We start from the raw sequence: 16421 nt of genomic DNA on the forward strand, positions 1-16421 counted from the left end.
GAGCCCCATTAATGCAATAAAAAAACATTGATTGTATTTTCATTCTTTGACTCATCACCCAGCCACTAATTTACACTCATCTTGTAGTGTCTGCATCAGCGTATGTGGCGCATGCAGCAGAAACATTGCCTTAGTTTCCAAGTTGTCACTTTTGATGCTTCATTCGAAACGGTATATATTGCTCTTTTATTTTCCCTCTGCAGGGCAACAACGATATATTAGCCTTCCTTTCTGGGATGCCTGTCACTAGAAACACTAGGTATCTGGACCTTAAGAACTCGGTGAGTCTTAAGCTATGAATGTGAAGAATATATGAAGCCAAAGCCGAAAACCATTCCGACCATCCACCTATTGAAGCCTGTTTTACACTTTTTCCCGTTCACTCTCCTGGGTGAGAGGCACCAATGTCGAATGGCAGGTTTCAGTCAACTCAGAAATTTGATGGGTTCTGATGGTGTCAGAGGCGTAACAGACAAAAACGTCACAAACCGCGGACAGTGTGTGAAGTTTAACACACCAGACTCACTGCCCACAAGTGCTGCAACTGACATCATGCCATGTTAATGGTGCAAGTGTAGATGCATGGTTAGGTTACAGCAATGTCCTTTTTTGCTGAGTTCTTCCCATGCCTGAAAACTCGTATTAAGTTACTCCTTCTCTATTCACTTAATACAGCATACTGTATTAATGTTTATATTTTTTTTTTCCAGAGATTAATTTTCTTTCAATACCAAATTGGGACTGAAATCTCACACAAGAATGCAACATAAAATGTTTCATGAATTCATTCATGAAAAGTAAAGTACCATTCACAAAGAACTGAAATACTGAATTATTATCATTTTTTTTGGGGGGCGCAAATATATGGCAATTGTAATCTTTTTTTTTTTCCTTGTTTTTGTGGCTTTCATGTGTATCTGTATTCTTCTATCCCAGACGGAGATGGGCATGTACAAGGACGTGTGCTACTACATGCTCTTTGCTCTCGCTGCGTATGGTTGGCCCATGTACCTGATGAGAAAGCCAGCCTGCGGAGTGTGCCGCCTTGTTAGCACCTGCCCGTAAGCACTCAAACATACACCCACGCAGTTTTGATCAGTTTGCCTTATGCGTCTCTTGTGGCACTTTTGGAAGGATCACATTTTTACATGCATCAACACTTGCTAAGTGGTAATCCATTGAGACTGTAGCGCTCGCCTAAGACCCACTCACTACTTGCAGTGTTGAACTAATCGCATACTCATACACAGAATGCAAAGGGATTATGTATTTTACATACGTTAAACAACAGTTCCTTTTGTTCCCACTTAATATTTTATCATCTTTATGTCCTGTTTTCTGTTTGCCCCATCCTTTGCCCCCAGCTGCACATCAATGTCTGGCTCACGTTTGTCCCAGTCAGTGACAGTGGAGGAGGACAATTGTTGCGGTTGTAATGTTTTGGCCATACGCAGACAATTCTTGGACCGGGATCTGAAGCAGGTTCACATAGTCTACACTTCCTGCCATGATGCCGTGAGTATTCTAGCGGCAAAGCAGTTACAAGTGTTGGTGTGTGATCTTTGGTGATATCAAGGACTGTTTTTGTGGGGCAGTTTATGAACAGGTTTGTACCCAGGCAGTCTGCCTTCGCAAACATTAGTGAAATAATGGGTTGTCTGAGGTGCTCAATGAATTTGACTGTGGTACCTGCTAGATATTCCCCATTGTAATCTGAACATTTAAACATATTCAAGTAAAATAGAGTTTAGGAACCACACCTACTCAGAAAGCAGATGGCACACATTGTAACGTTAAATATCAGGATCGCTTAAGGCTGAGGTGCATAGTGTGTAAGAGTTTCCACTGCTCTGCTGACTCGTTAACTCCAGAGTTCCAAACTTCATCTGGCATTAACATCGGCACTAAAACTGCGCGCTGGGGCATTCATGGCAGTTTCCGTGGCCGAGCAGCTGCATAAACGCCTTACATCACCAAAAACGATGTCACTCATTGGATTGGAATAGTGTAAAATATGCCATCACAGTGGAAACAATTCTGTGGAGTGACAAATCAGGCTTTACGGCAAGACTATTAGGTGAGAACATGACATAAACCTGCTCAAATTCAATGATCACTTTGGCTTAAAATGTTTTACGTCTTTGCTCCAAATCCTGTGAGAACGCAGGTTATGGAATGGCTATTTGAATTGGAGATGGTAAAAGCTTCCTTCTTAGTATGTGTTAGCTTGGTAAATGTTTACGCCCATTGCGTATCAAAACTGTTGGTTCTGTATTTGGGGAAAAATCTGGAAAGATTAGAAAATCAATGTAATTTACAGTGATTTAATGTCTTGACGTTTACAAATGTCGGCTTTGCATAAATATATCATTACTTCTTCTTAACTTGCCTCTGTATCCTGTTCTGAACGCTCACTTCACTGGTCAACTCCATCTCACGAGGCTAATTAGGTACTTTCACTCCTGACTTACGACAGCTTCTCAATTATTTGAATTCTACCTTTTCGACTTCCTGTAATTACTTGCTCCAATGACTCTCATTGTCGCCAAAAAAAAAAAAGAAAAGTACTGATCCCGTGCCTGATATGCCCCATTGGTGTAATGGCTCAATTGCAGTTAAAAATTGAACCCAACTAGTGCAATTTTGCATGATGTCAGAGGTTTCATAGCCAGTGGCAGCCCGAAATTAGTAGGTGCCTCAAATATTTAGGCAGAAAAAAAAAAAACTCTGATACTTTTTGTCATGAACTGTTTTGTGTAAACAGTGCAATGCTAATAAATTTGTCTTTTCTAGTTTTGGCTGTCGTTTGTATCTGTTTTGATAACACTTGGCTCACTAGTTTAGTTGACGAGAGATGGTGAGCGGAGTGAGAGTTATGCAGTCTCAGTGGGTGTCGTAGTCCACTGAGAGTGTGCTTTGTCACACTTTTGGTGATTGTCATGAACTGAATCTCAAGATGCTGAGGGGGAAACAAATGTAGAATGTAAATGCTAATATTTTCTGATAAAGATTTTAGCCTGTAGGTCAATCTGGCTGACGTGGTTGAAATGATTACCATGTGGTGTACTCTCCAGGGACGGTGCATCGATTCTGTTTTTTGATATGTTGATCATGTGACACTTTGCTCTGCATGATCAGTTTCAATGAAACTAAACTTAACCTCTCACGTGATACATTCAAATCGTGATACTACCTCAGTGCCGTGATTCTCTATTTTCCATTTACACAGTATGTTCTGTTGTCTTCGATCCATTTTACTTCTAGGTGTATGAGACTCCATTTTTTGTGGCAGTGGATCATGAAAAGAAGAAGGTGGTCATCAGTATCAGAGGGACATTATCGCTAAAGGTGAATTTGGCTTTGCCCAGTAAGACTACTTGCACATCTAAACCTGCGTTGCCCCATGTATCTTCTCTCTTCGCCTCATCTGCTCTGACATTCAAGGCAATGTTCAGAAACTCCCATACTGCGCATGCATAGTACCAAAGCAGCTCTCTGGTATAAATGTCGTTGTTTATGTAACGCTGAAGCGAAACTGGTGTTACAGTAGTTAATAATAATAATAATATAATAATAATAATAATGCCTTTATTAGTCCCACAATGGGGAAATTCGAGATTCAAACCCAGGCCTCCTGGGGAGACTGGGTCCTGAACGCGGCGCCTTAGACCACTCGGCCATCCTGGCAGCCACGAGATTCGAACCCAGGCCTCCTGGGGAGACTGGGTCCGGAACGCGGCGCCTTAGACCACTCGGCCATCCTGGCAGCCAAAATTCGAGATTCGAACCCAGGCCTCCTGGGGAGACTGGGTCCTGAACGCGGCGCCTTAGACCACTCGGCCATCCTGGCAGCCACGAGATTCGAACCCAGGCCTCCTGGGGAAACTGGGTCCGGAACGCGGCGCCTTAGACCACTCGGCCATCCTGCACATAAGGCTGAAACGTCAGCGATAGTCACGGCTGAGTCATCTCAGAAACCTCTTTTTTAGTTTTAGACTATGTTCAGACTGCTGCTGAATTCCGATTTTTATTTTTATTCCACATACGACACATATCTGATTTGTTCTTTTTTTTCATGCACTGTGAACAGTACAAAGCAATTTTTTTTTTTTTTAAATCAGACCTGTGCCCCTTTCGTATGTGGATATAAATGGGATACGTATGCAACGTGTCTGCAGTATGAACGCTCAATCAATGTTATCAAAAGCCCGACAGAGCTCCAGATGTTTACGTCCTGCATCCCACAATGCATTGCGACAAAAGTAACGACAAACACCACATTGGCAGTATAGAAAACGAGTAGCGACTTTGAGTAAACGTGAAGGCCACACTTTTCCAATGATAGACACCTGTTGTGCACCAGGCTCACATTGTTTGTAAAGTGAACAACTACATAGTTGTCATTTTAGCGCCGACTGTTTTTTATGAATGTTGTACTTTTTAGTTTTCTACACTTTTTCTCAGTTTATTCTGACCTGTTTTGTTGTGTGTGGCATCAGGATGCCTTGACTGATTTGTCGGGGGATTCTGAGCGTTTACCTGTGGAGGAGCAGCATGGGACCTGGCTTGGTCACAAGGTCAGAGAGAAACAATTTCGCTATAGTGCAATGACTCTACAGTCATCTTTTAAGAGCTGACTGCAGCAGATTTCTTGTCCTTAGTTCCACCACATTTAATGTTCTTGGGTCTTTTGTCTTAGGGGATGGTTTACTCAGCGGAGTACATTAAGAAGAAACTGGAGCAAGAAATGATATTGTCACAAGCTTTTGGAAGAGACTTGGTACATAGATGCATTCACACTCTGTCTAGATCAGCGGTTCTCAACTGTCATCACCTTGGGACCCCGATTGTCCTATTTTTTCAAATTCATGACCCACTTTGATAGAAAAACAATATGTTGTTTAGTTTAAATATAACCTCTGAAAACACATCTAGTATTATTTTTAAATGACGTTTAAAATTAGTTTTATGTACCATCTAAAGCCTGTTGCTCGCTATCTTGTCCAGCAACCAGCGGCTGAGTTGTACTTTATTAGTCAACAGAGTTAACTAGTTGCGAGAACACACAAAAGTAACATTGATTCAAAAGCTGAATTTGAATGCATGAAACGTTTTTACTAGCTGTGCGCAACTCACCCAAAATGGATCCTTAATGCACTTTTGTGTCCCGACCCACTAGTTGAGAACCACTGGTCTCAATACTGACACAATGAGTATATTTATATATGAATACATACATCTTATTAGGTTATACTTACAGTGTACTGTTAGAGGATCATTTTAGAATGATTGAATTTGTATTGTTTAATTTGAAACATTGCATTGAAAAACTAAATCAAATTAAAAACATTTTTAATTTGAATGTATTAGTTTGGAACTAACTTCCAAAACACTTCTTGTTGAATTTAAAATAATGAACTCTTTTTCACTTTTTCTGAAGCTTCATTTGATCCTCACTGATAATGCAAGTCTATAATTTCTACATTTTTATATTGTGACAGATATCCACGTACTTTAGGAAAAGCAATCAATCGCAGATACACAAATGTATGAATAAATCTGTATTGTATTATTGTATTGTATTTGAAAGGAAGCCCTGTTTCATCCCTCCCTGACCAGATGACTTATACCACTAAGGTTAAGGAGCCACTTCGAAGATTCAGAGCTCTATGTCACATGCTGAGAAACGAAGGGATTGATTAGCTGAAGAGGATATCTGTGTATCTGCGATTGATTGCTACTCAAGGACCTGAATGTCTGTTACAGCCGCATTGGAATCAAATTGAATTTAGAGAACTGAGTTTGCCTTGAAAGAAATAACATGAAAATACAACCAAGTGAAATTTTCAGGGAGTATCAAATACAGATTCAGGAAAACTGTAATGCATTTAATAATTTTATATTCAGTCTCAAGTTTATTGGCCTTCAATTCCAAAGTAATACATTCAAATTCAAATTGTACAATTGAGATTCAGTTTTTCAATGCAATGATTTGTTACACAATGCAAAATCAATGTATGCATTTCAAATTCAGTTTTCAAATGTTTAGCGATTCAAATATGAACATTTCAAGTCCAATTTCTGCAGGCACATATTTCAGCCCATACCTGTGTGGCAGTGTGTTTGATTCGTGCCATCTCTCGCAGAACAAGGGTACCATGCATTATGGATTGGTGATAGTTGGTCATTCTCTTGGTGCCGGTACTGCTGCTATTCTTTCCTTCCTGCTGAGACCTCAGTATCCCACACTTCACTGCTACTCTTACTCCCCACCTGGTGGCCTTCTTAGGTAAGTTTTTTTTTCCCCAGTTGCTTTGCACACATACATGTGGAGAAAATTATTGGTACTCCTATGTTAATGAAAAAAATACGAATAATAAGAACGAAAGAAAAACACAAATAATAATAAAGAAAATATATTTTTTTAACTATTATTAAAAAAAAAGAAAAAACAGCGTCAACCCTCCGAGTCAACCCTCATCATCTTCACTCTGCAGTGTCCAAATCCGGGTGGCTTCTTCCCAAAGTCGCCATCCAAGAAGGCTGGACTGGCAGTTTAGGGCTGGCTCTTCAATTTGTTACATATAAAAGTGAGGCCCTAGTTGTTTTCTTGGATTGGGCGCAGCTGTTGCTTGGAGAGGAGGAATGAGCAGGAATGCTCAGAGATGGGTAAAATTTATTTTAGTATGATATATGGCCCCTTTAAAGTAAAAGTCAAAACTATAAATTAATAACATAACGTAATAACAACCAGTCAACACATTAAACCAATAAAACAATGCTCTAAAGCCAAAGAATATAAATATCCTTAAGACCAGTTTTAATGATGGTCAGACTGAGCTTGGCCAACATTTAAAAGGAGGGGTAGACCAGCAACATTGCCATGCCAACTCACAAAGTAGTCCTTGATATTTGATGGTCCATCTTCATTGTTGTCTTTGTCTCTCAAATATTGATCAGCAACCTTTTGTTTTGAGGAAGATGTCTTGGAGCATGTCATGTTTAAAATGATTTGAAAACAATAACACAGCAGACAATATGGGATAGTCTAATTGACAGTTGTGTTTTTGATCTAGAAGTCCACCAGGTCTTTCGTGGATTTGGTTTCTTGGATCAGATTTCTTGTTTATGTTTTTTTTAATCAAGTCAATCCGAATGAAACTTATCCTCATCCTAGCTTTGAGGTTTTTAGCTCTTAACGTTGCTCCCTGGTTTTACATGTGACACAACGAAAAAGCCTTAATAGTAGTCAGACTCTCCGCGCTATTTTAAAGAAAAATAGGTCAATGTTATTTTGAGTAATCAGTGTGTCTAACCAATTTCTCCTTTATTTTCCAACCTGCTCGACCCCTCTTTTCAACCAGTGAGGATGCCATGGAATACTCCAAGGAGTTTGTCACCTCTGTAGTATTAGGAAAAGATCTGGTCCCAAGGTATCTCTTTCACTTGTACTTTGTAAATGCAATACTCAGAATCATGAACTAACACCGTCATCTGTTGCTGTTGTCTTCTAGGCTGGGCCTGTCTCAGTTGGAGGGCTTCCGTCGCCACCTACTAGAAGTTCTGCAAAAGAGTAACAAGCCAAAGGTATGCCTCTTCCTGTAACATCTCTACAGGACAATAAATTACTAACATTCATTGGCAAGCACTATTTCACGTCCTAAACAGTGTTTTAAAGCCTTTACGTAAAATAAAATGCAGTATTCACAAAGCTGAATTGAAAAAGTGTTTTTTTTTCTTTTTTTTTTCTCCACAGTGGAGGATCATTGTGGGCGGCACCAAATGCATCCCAAAGTCGGAGCTTCCGCTTGAGGAGGAGGTTCCTCCATCGCAGCAAGCAGCACCACCCAGCAGTCGCCTGTGGCTCCACCCCAGTGACCTCAGCATCGCCCTCTCAGCCTCGACCCCCCTCTACCCTCCTGGTCGGATTATTCATGTGGTGCACAACCATCCACCGGAGACCTGGTGAGAAGGCTGATTTCAGAGCCGCACACTTTTTCATTTTGAGTCAAAATTAAGGCCACCCACTGTTTTTTCACTCCCTTTGTCCAAACTGGTGGTAAACCACCACCGTAAATTGTTTACCAAAATGACAGTCAGACAATTTAACTTGTGTTTAAGAAGACAGTGGGAGGTTTTTCCTGGTACTTTGCTGTATACTTTACTACATTTAGTTTTCTACATTTTGCTACATGTGGTCTTTTTGTTTCTGCTATTATAAGACTTTTGTTTTCCCTTAGTGAGTTTTGTCACATTTTTATACTGTATTGTAAACTTCATTAATATCACCCCAATGTTGACTGTGAAAACAACGAGGTAGATGGGAAATCAATGTATGTGTGTCCTTGCTGTTATTGAAATAAAAATGTTTCTATCTCACTCTTTCTTGCAGCTGTGGCCAGGAAGAGCCAACATACTCGGCTCTTTGGGGGGACAACAAGGCATTCAATGAGGTCATCATTTCGCCCGCCATGCTTAATGAGCACATGCCTCACATGGTGATGGGAGGTCTAAATAAGGTCTGTTTTAATCATGTGCATGATGATTGTTTTGTCTTCACCGACGTGGTGTTGGGACGTCACTGTTATTTGATCGAACTGTTGAGTGAAGTTTGAATGATACCTAGCAATGTGAAAAAACATTTTGAGATTATTCATGAATAATGGGGTGTTGCCGCTATTTGAATTTTGAACGTACAAAAAGAAACAGCCTGATTTACTTAACGTAAACTGTTTACTTGAGTACAATGACAATAAAGGGATTTCTGGTTCTGATTCTGATTATCCCATGCTAGTACAGAGTCTTAATTTAATATAATCATATTCAAAATTGTTGTTTTGTTTTTTTTTACTCCAGAGTTCTTTAATTTACATTAAAGAAAAACTGATGTCAGTAGTAAACAAAGAATGGCATTAAAATGCCATATTTTAAAATAAACAGAAATATATTTTAGAATGCAATTAATTTTAAATCTTGCAGATCAAATATCTCGGCAATCACTAGATAGCAATCAACTGTACACCGTATCATAGAGGGAAAAAAACCCTTATTACTCGTTGGTATGCCTCATAAGTGCTGTGAATGGAATTCGGTTGACTTGGATGTGTGGATTATCTATTTTCAATCTTAATCTTTCCTGTCATTTCATTTTATTCACATTGCTCTACTAGCTCAGGATGGGAACCCTTCCTTCTATTCTGGTTGGTTCTATAGTGTGCTGTGACAATTTGTTCTGATGTTAGGGTGTTGAAGTGTATGTTTGCATGGGAGGAAACCACTTCGGGAACCGCCCTTTCTTATGCCTGCGGAGTTTAATACGAGGTGATGGTCGTTTTGGGTGACGGTGCATTCGTATTAAGTTTTATACGCCTATTGAAGTGTAGCACTATGTGATTGTGTCCGCAGGTGCTGGAACCATGTTATCCTCTGTGTGAGCAGGGGGCTCTCGAAGTGGAGGTGCTTGAGGTCTTTCAGCCTACCAGTGGCACCACTGTGCAAATAACCTCAAATACAGAATGCCATTCTAACATTATTGCCCGTGACACGTCCTTCCCAGACCAGTTTTGCAATTCCTCCCTTACAGAGAATGAACTGCTCTCTGTCCCTACCATCTTTTCGTCTCGTTATACGGGTGCTATTAATGCCTCTGAACGCCAGTCAGCAACTCTTTCAGTTGCAGGCAATTTATGCATTCCACCACACACCCAAACAGACCCACCTTACACTATCCTTTGTGTGGATGAAATCCAGACTCCTTCTGAAATGTTACCCAATGAGCCCCGAGTAAAGAAAGGCTATCAAGATGGGAACATCATATAACTCCTTACAACAAGAGCAAGTCTGTAGTTGAGAGACTGCATGGTGTTCAGTATTATTTGTGGCCTTTTTGTTTTTTGTGTACTTGATGAGTTTCATGGCACATTTGGGATTTTCTTGACTCTGGCAACAATCATTTAACCTGTGCATGTCATCATACACAGAGCGACACAAATGAATGTAAAAATGTTAATCATTTTAATGAAACCATATTCTGGTAACTCCACCTCGAACCCTGAAATTCCTCAGAGAGCTCATTCTTCTATTGAAGGGATCAAGATCCTTGTGTGAGACATCTTGTAAAAGCCTTCATTGTGCCTCTTTTGCACTTACAAAGTTGTGGCTGGAGGCAACTACAAGTCCAGGCAAAGTCCCCAAAGGAAAAATTACAGCTGCATTCCAGGGATCAAATGATTGTTGTATTGCAGTTGCTGAAATTAGTCGATGCACTACGTCAAGATAATATAGAACTAGTAAAACAAGCTAAAAATCTGAAGTGCAATTTATTTTTCCACTCATTGTGATCCAAAGCCCACGTTCAACATTTTGCTTTTTTTCTGTGCCTCTGCACGTTTGCTCAAGTGCTGTGACATGGAACTCCCCCACTTCTTCTTGCTCACACATTTTCTTTGTGTTCACAAAGCTTCCATGGTGATGCCTTTCACACTGACTGCACTTTCTTCCTGTTCTCTTATATTTTTCCTCTAGACACATTCCTCATTTCCTTCCAGGGAGGTGAAAAGTGCTCAGCATTTTCAAAATTAGGAGTACCAAAGACATAGAGGATTTTTCTTTTTGCTGCTACTGCTGGGTCATTGCATTGTCTCCTATTTATAATAATTTTTTTTTAAACTGGGGAAGCCAGTTTTAAACAGAAGAAAATCTAATATATATTCTTCCATGTATATGTTTAAAAATTCTGTCTTTATGTGCTGTGCATATAAATTATTGAAGTGAATATGGCCGAACCAATTGCAGAAATTTCAAAAGTGTTTCCCTGCATCAAGTTGTCATCTTCATTTCGTCTGTGTTCGGGCCGTTATTGTGGCTTTTTTATATTTCTGGCTATTGTGCCAAACATCTGTATGTTGTCACTTGCAGCCGGCTTGCACGAGAAAGCCACTGGCAACACTCAGCAGTGTTAAATGATTCTATTTGCAAAAATGCTCCTTGACTGATATGTTCCCTCACTGATATTTCAAATTCATCCCTTTATTTCATTATTTTTCATTTTGTTTTGTAAATTTGTTCTCACATTTGCATTTCCTGTTTTGTCTTGTCTTTTTTTTTTTTTTGCCTAATGTGCCTCTGGCATGTGTTCTAACTCATTAAAGCTAACCACAAATGTGTGTGTAATTGTTGTATTCAGGTCATTGTCTGTTTTGTAAGTTGTATACACTGCAATTATATGGACTGCTATTCCCTCAAATAATGTAACATTTTGTGTGAATCTCCCTCAGGCATCCATGACTCCACTGTGGGTGTTTAATGTCAGTTAGAGTAGGTGTAAGATCACCTTTAGCTCGTGCTTACATTTATCTCAACCACTATGTACTATCATGAAGGATGTTTTACAGTATCTACAGTTAAATATAGAGCGTATGTATACAGAAACTATCCTGTTAAAATGTAAATCGTACAACACTGATCCTGCTTTTAGGATGCATTTATAATCTCTCAACTGTGTATGAATTTATTCCAAGCTTACTAGGAGAGGCAAACTGTAAACAATAATTCATTCAGACAATACTTAATCATTTTGATGGGTGCATAGTTTTACAAAAAAAAAACTGAGCGTTCTGTACACTTCCATAATGTGTCGACTGCATTGTCATCCTCTCTTTTGTCGGACTAGAGTGGTTCGTATTGAAGCTCAAACTCTCAAGCAGCAGAACCTCTGCAGTGCTCCTACTCACGTGTGTACCTCTGTGTTTGCGACAGGTCCTGGAGAATTACAACAAAGGAAAAACGGCGTTGCTGTCTGCGGCCAAGATCATGGTCAGCCCGACGGAAGTGGACTTGAACCCGGAGAGTGTGTTCATTGCCGCGTCTGCAACAGCCCAGCAGCCGATGCCGACCACCCACCACCGCAGGAACAGTAGTGTTCGGTCAGTATTGAGCACCGCTGTGTGTGTGTTGTGGTCTCATATATTCAGTGTGTCCAATAACCTCTTATAAGTGAGCTAAAGTAATCATGAAGGTATTCAAACTCATTTATGTGAGGTGGCAGTTTATGAAGAAATTAAATGGCTCTATGAACCGCCAAAATCTTTCACAAAACAAGAAAATTGAATTTTCCCAATGTTTGCAAATTAACATGTTGAATGAGAGCTAAAATCCTTTCCTGTGACGCTACAAATATTTCTAAAACCAAAGAAGTCTCTTTATGTAGATTTTTGAGAAAACATACATTTGTTGCACAATGTCTTAACATGTATTCTAAATTGTTTCTGCAAGCACAATAAAACAACTCGTTTTCAAACCAACATTATTACTGCTACTAATTTCTACTCTTGTTTTCTCAAATGTGTAATTCCTGTTTGTTTTGGTTGGGTAACAAAAAAGACAAAAAACATTGTTACGGTAAGGAAAGCATGTGATCTTTAACTCTTCGTAATGTGCACCATTTTCTCATGCACGCTTGCACACTGTCTGACCACAGTGTAGTTACAACGTACGGTAGTATTCAGTTCTCTCCCCGCCCCCTCTAGTTCAGTCCCTGTCCAAAGTCTGTGTTCTGATAGAAGTAGTTGATGTTATCTTTCCAGCTTAGACGCACCCACCAGGATGCTGACATCCCACTCTCCTGTCAGTATTTCTCCCTGGTGCTTACTTAATTTTAAGTATGCAAACACGTCATATGGACAAAAGTATTGGGACAATTTACCATAACACCAACAGGAAGTGAAAATAAAAATAATCATCAAGTTTGTGCAACTTTTTATCATGTTGCTAGGAATATCTAGAAAAGCATGGGTGAGGTCAATATGAGGGCCTGGCTCACAATCTGTCCTAGTTCGTCATGGTCACTTATAGGGACTTTGCTTGAAGCATTGGAAGGTCCCACGTTTGTTACATATGCTTGCAGCATTTGTAATTCAGGGTCAGTTGGGCTAGTCCCACCCCTACTTGACCAAGAAGTATGTCCCAATACCTTTGTCCACATTGTATATGTTTACACACAAACCATTGCCCGTTTTCCCTTCTTAAAACCCTCACTAGTGTAGCTGATATTTTATTCGTGCCACTCTCGCCTTGTGAGTTCTGCTTCCCTGTCACTCCTGTCCTTTCTCGTCCTCTCCTCTAGTTCCTGTGCCCAGTCTGAAATATCTCTGGATGGCTTCTCTGAGTGTCCTCCTCCTCCAGTACCTGTAGTGTTGCGCGGAGCACGGGAGCGCCTGACTGTGGAGCTTAGGGACCGCAAAGCTCCGCTGGCTGTCATGGAAAGCCTGTCAGACGCTGAATCTGTCTACAGTCTGGATTCCAGGCGCTCCTCTGCTGCGCTTAGAGGTTCTCCAATGCTTAGTAGCCTCCCGTTCCCTTTGGATGCCCCGATCCCTGAAGAGAATCCATCTCTCAGCTCTCGCACTGAACTACTGGCCGCTGACTGCCTCTGCCAGGCCACACCCGAACACCTGGGTGAGATTGGGCCTTTCTTTACACCGTTGGACCCTGTATCTAATCCGGAGTACTCCATGCAGCTTTCCCCTGCCACACCTCGCTACAGTGGACATTATTCTTCTCAGCCTTTTGACGCAGAGCCTGTCTACTCTAAAATTGGCCCTGATGTGGAACAGATGCCAGGTGTCTACAGCCCGGGTAGCACTCCTGATGCTCCTCGCAGTCCACAAATTGCTTCTCGAGCGATGGATGGAGACAAAGAACAATGGGATCTTAGCCCGGAGACAAGACGGGAAGGTTCACCGCCACCGCCCCAGCTGTCAAATGGAAACCCCAGCCGAACAGTGCTGGAATTTGCCCAGTACTTGGACTCTCTATTTCGACTAGATGGCAGCAGCTCCCCTCCAATGGATTTGTCTGATGGAGAATCGGAGTCAGGACGCGGCTCACTTGGGCACGTTGAGTGTTTGGGAGATGAACCGAATGAAAAACAGCTTCTGGCCAGGGCAACATTGGAGCCAAACCTGGTCCCCAAGCCCCCGCGCACTTTTGCCGGATCTGCTGACCCCTCTTCTGGCATCTCCTTGTCACCTTCCTTCCCGCTCTCATCATCCGAGGAACTCAATGACCTTTCGCCTGGTGAGGGTGCGCCACCTGCCATTGACTCACTACGAACATCTCTCCCCATCCACTGTCCTGAGGAGAACACTCTATCCTCTATAGTGTAGACCACTTCAAAAAACTGTTTACTCCAAATGAAGTGACACAGTCATCCCAGATTAAATGAAAAAAATAAAACATATCACATTATGTGCATGCGATGGAATGTAGTCACTCACCAGAGACCTAAGGACAAAGCTTGACTTGCCAACTCACAAATAATTTCCATTCTTCAGGTGTCCTCCCCCACTTCAATGACGTTTATAGCATTTTCGCACTATTGCAATGACTACAAAGAAGATACCTCTCTGCATGCCAGGGGGCTGTGCTGCTTTTGGGTGGAAATGAACAACTGTAGCTTCACAAATACCATTCCAAAACAATGTCGTGATACATTTCAGCATATGTTCATCCCCTGACTCAACTCTAGGAAAGAGAGAGTCGTTAACTTAGCAGGGATTCAAAAAGCTAACACTGTAGAAGAAGCTAGTTTGCATCGGCACGTCATCTTGGGTTGATGTGCTCGACTACTTCCTGCACCATCAGCAGCGTATTTTCTTCCTGCTTTTTAATTTGCGTTGTTCATTCAGGAATGTGAAGATGGACATATGTCAGTCAGTCAGTAGAAGTGTGAAGACGTGACACAATGTTCCTCAGGTCTATTCGGAGTTGGTGTCGAGAAAGCGATGGTGTGTGTGGTTGAAGTTGTGTCTTAAACATTTAGTGATTGTGACAAAGTTATTACAGACGCCTATGGATGTTATAAAGCCTTTTGGTTATTCTTTATAATGCATGATATTTCTTTTTGTCTTTCTTTTCAAGGAGATTTTGTCACTAAGGCAGTTAGATTTATAATTGGGTACTCTTGCGCATCATCTCATGTTTGCTTGGTCCCCTCTTTGCCAAATAATTGAATAACTTGATATTGCCAAATGTATTTCTCAGATGTACTTTTGTATATGTTTATTGCTTTATTTGAACACGATGAGCTGTGTTTATTCTGTCCCACTCCTGTCATTCCCATGGAGACTGTTACACACCACAGGAAAGACACCACCTAACTGCCATGGCTTTCCTGTTACCATTGCGTATGTGTGTCAGCCTTCAGGCCGCAATAACCACCAAGCTCATAGTTTTCTTTCTTTCCTAGAGACGGTACCGCTCTCGTGGTGAGATTCTTTGCGGTGGGGCTAATTTCAATAACACAAATGCTGCCATCATGTCAAAGAAATCCTTTTGTTTTTAAGAGCAGTTGAATGCAAATGCAGGATCCCAAACATAACCAAACCATGCTACTTTTAATTGTCCCAGGATATATTCTCTCTTGGTCTCAAGGTGCTCTCCGACATGATGGACATCAGGTGTTTGCTTCCCTTTAATCTGATTCACCTCGCTCTTCCTCGAGGTGGGACTCCATTGGATAAATGAGCTGGTGTCGATTTTACATGTGGCATACAATTTTCCATATCACCAAGGATAAAGAGGTGGTTTACTACTTGCATTATTTATTATGATAAATGGTTTCACTTTTATTGCTGTATTTGATGGTAATATCTTTATTGCTCTTGCAACAGATTGATGTTGGTGTTTTCTTTTCTTTTATCTTTTTTTTTTTTGTTCTTTTTTTAATGAATTTCCCAGAAGTTGTGCATTTATGCTTTTTTTCTGTCCAAGTGGAAAAGTATTTCACATTCGGCCATGGCACATTTACGAATGTTCCATTGTGGTGAGACATTCTGCAGAATGACCGTTGGCAGAATGCCTAACCTGGAGTCACCAACGTGATCTGCTCAGTTTCTGTCTGGAACAAGAGTTGTTACTCACAGCACATCTCACATCTTGCCCGTTTACAATCTCTGTCACTGCACAGATCATCTTGCCAGTCCCGCTTCTCTCTCTCTCACAAATACTCTTGGGTTATAAACCCATTAAATAGTGAAGCTTGCGACCAGTCAAAGCACTGTTTGGCCATGATATGTACAGCACCATCCTCTGTGTTTCTTATTTATGCAGATGTCTAAAAAAATATAATGATAATTCCAATAGCCACATAGAGAACAAATGTATAACAAAAATAACATAACTATATATTTAAAGTATCAATATTGACATATAACAAAAGAAATATTTAATCTGAAATTTATTTATTGAAACTATTGGAAAAATCGACAAATTGTTCTATAAAAGAGGAATGTTTGCATATGTGTCGTCTCCATGTTTATCTGGTTTGCTTCCTTCCTCTCCTGCCCCTAATGGGGATGTATGTGATCCCTCCTCTTACTGAACTTGCCCGTTATGAAATAAATAAAAAACCATGGTCAGAA

At 40.7% G+C, this 16421-nt stretch overlaps 1 protein-coding gene across 2 annotated transcripts in view; it reads left to right on the top strand.

The window, feature by feature from the left end:
- The window catches only part of dagla (diacylglycerol lipase, alpha), a 30773-nt gene extending 14352 nt beyond the window's left edge, over positions 1 to 16421 (top strand). Inside the window, exons 9-22 of one of the 2 annotated variants that reach the window (XM_088296257.1) lie at positions 204 to 281; positions 937 to 1061; positions 1365 to 1515; positions 3265 to 3348; positions 4500 to 4577; positions 4700 to 4780; positions 6147 to 6289; positions 7365 to 7433; positions 7515 to 7587; positions 7757 to 7965; positions 8393 to 8519; positions 11758 to 11924; positions 12382 to 12399; positions 13124 to 16421. In XM_088296257.1, the coding sequence (XP_088152383.1) occupies positions 204 to 281; positions 937 to 1061; positions 1365 to 1515; positions 3265 to 3348; positions 4500 to 4577; positions 4700 to 4780; positions 6147 to 6289; positions 7365 to 7433; positions 7515 to 7587; positions 7757 to 7965; positions 8393 to 8519; positions 11758 to 11924; positions 12382 to 12399; positions 13124 to 14165 (2445 nt within the window). In that variant the 3' untranslated portion in view covers positions 14166 to 16421. The remainder of the gene's footprint in view (positions 1 to 203; positions 282 to 936; positions 1062 to 1364; positions 1516 to 3264; positions 3349 to 4499; positions 4578 to 4699; positions 4781 to 6146; positions 6290 to 7364; positions 7434 to 7514; positions 7588 to 7756; positions 7966 to 8392; positions 8520 to 11757; positions 11925 to 12381; positions 12400 to 13123) is intronic. The other variant, XM_088296258.1, reaches the window with a different exon arrangement.

Source organism: Idiotropiscis lumnitzeri, chromosome 5 (assembly GCF_059441095.1).
Source record: "Idiotropiscis lumnitzeri isolate Australia: NSW breed Sydney's pygmy pipehorse chromosome 5, RoL_Ilum_1.0, whole genome shotgun sequence".
NCBI classification, from domain to species: domain Eukaryota; kingdom Metazoa; phylum Chordata; class Actinopteri; order Syngnathiformes; family Syngnathidae; genus Idiotropiscis; species Idiotropiscis lumnitzeri.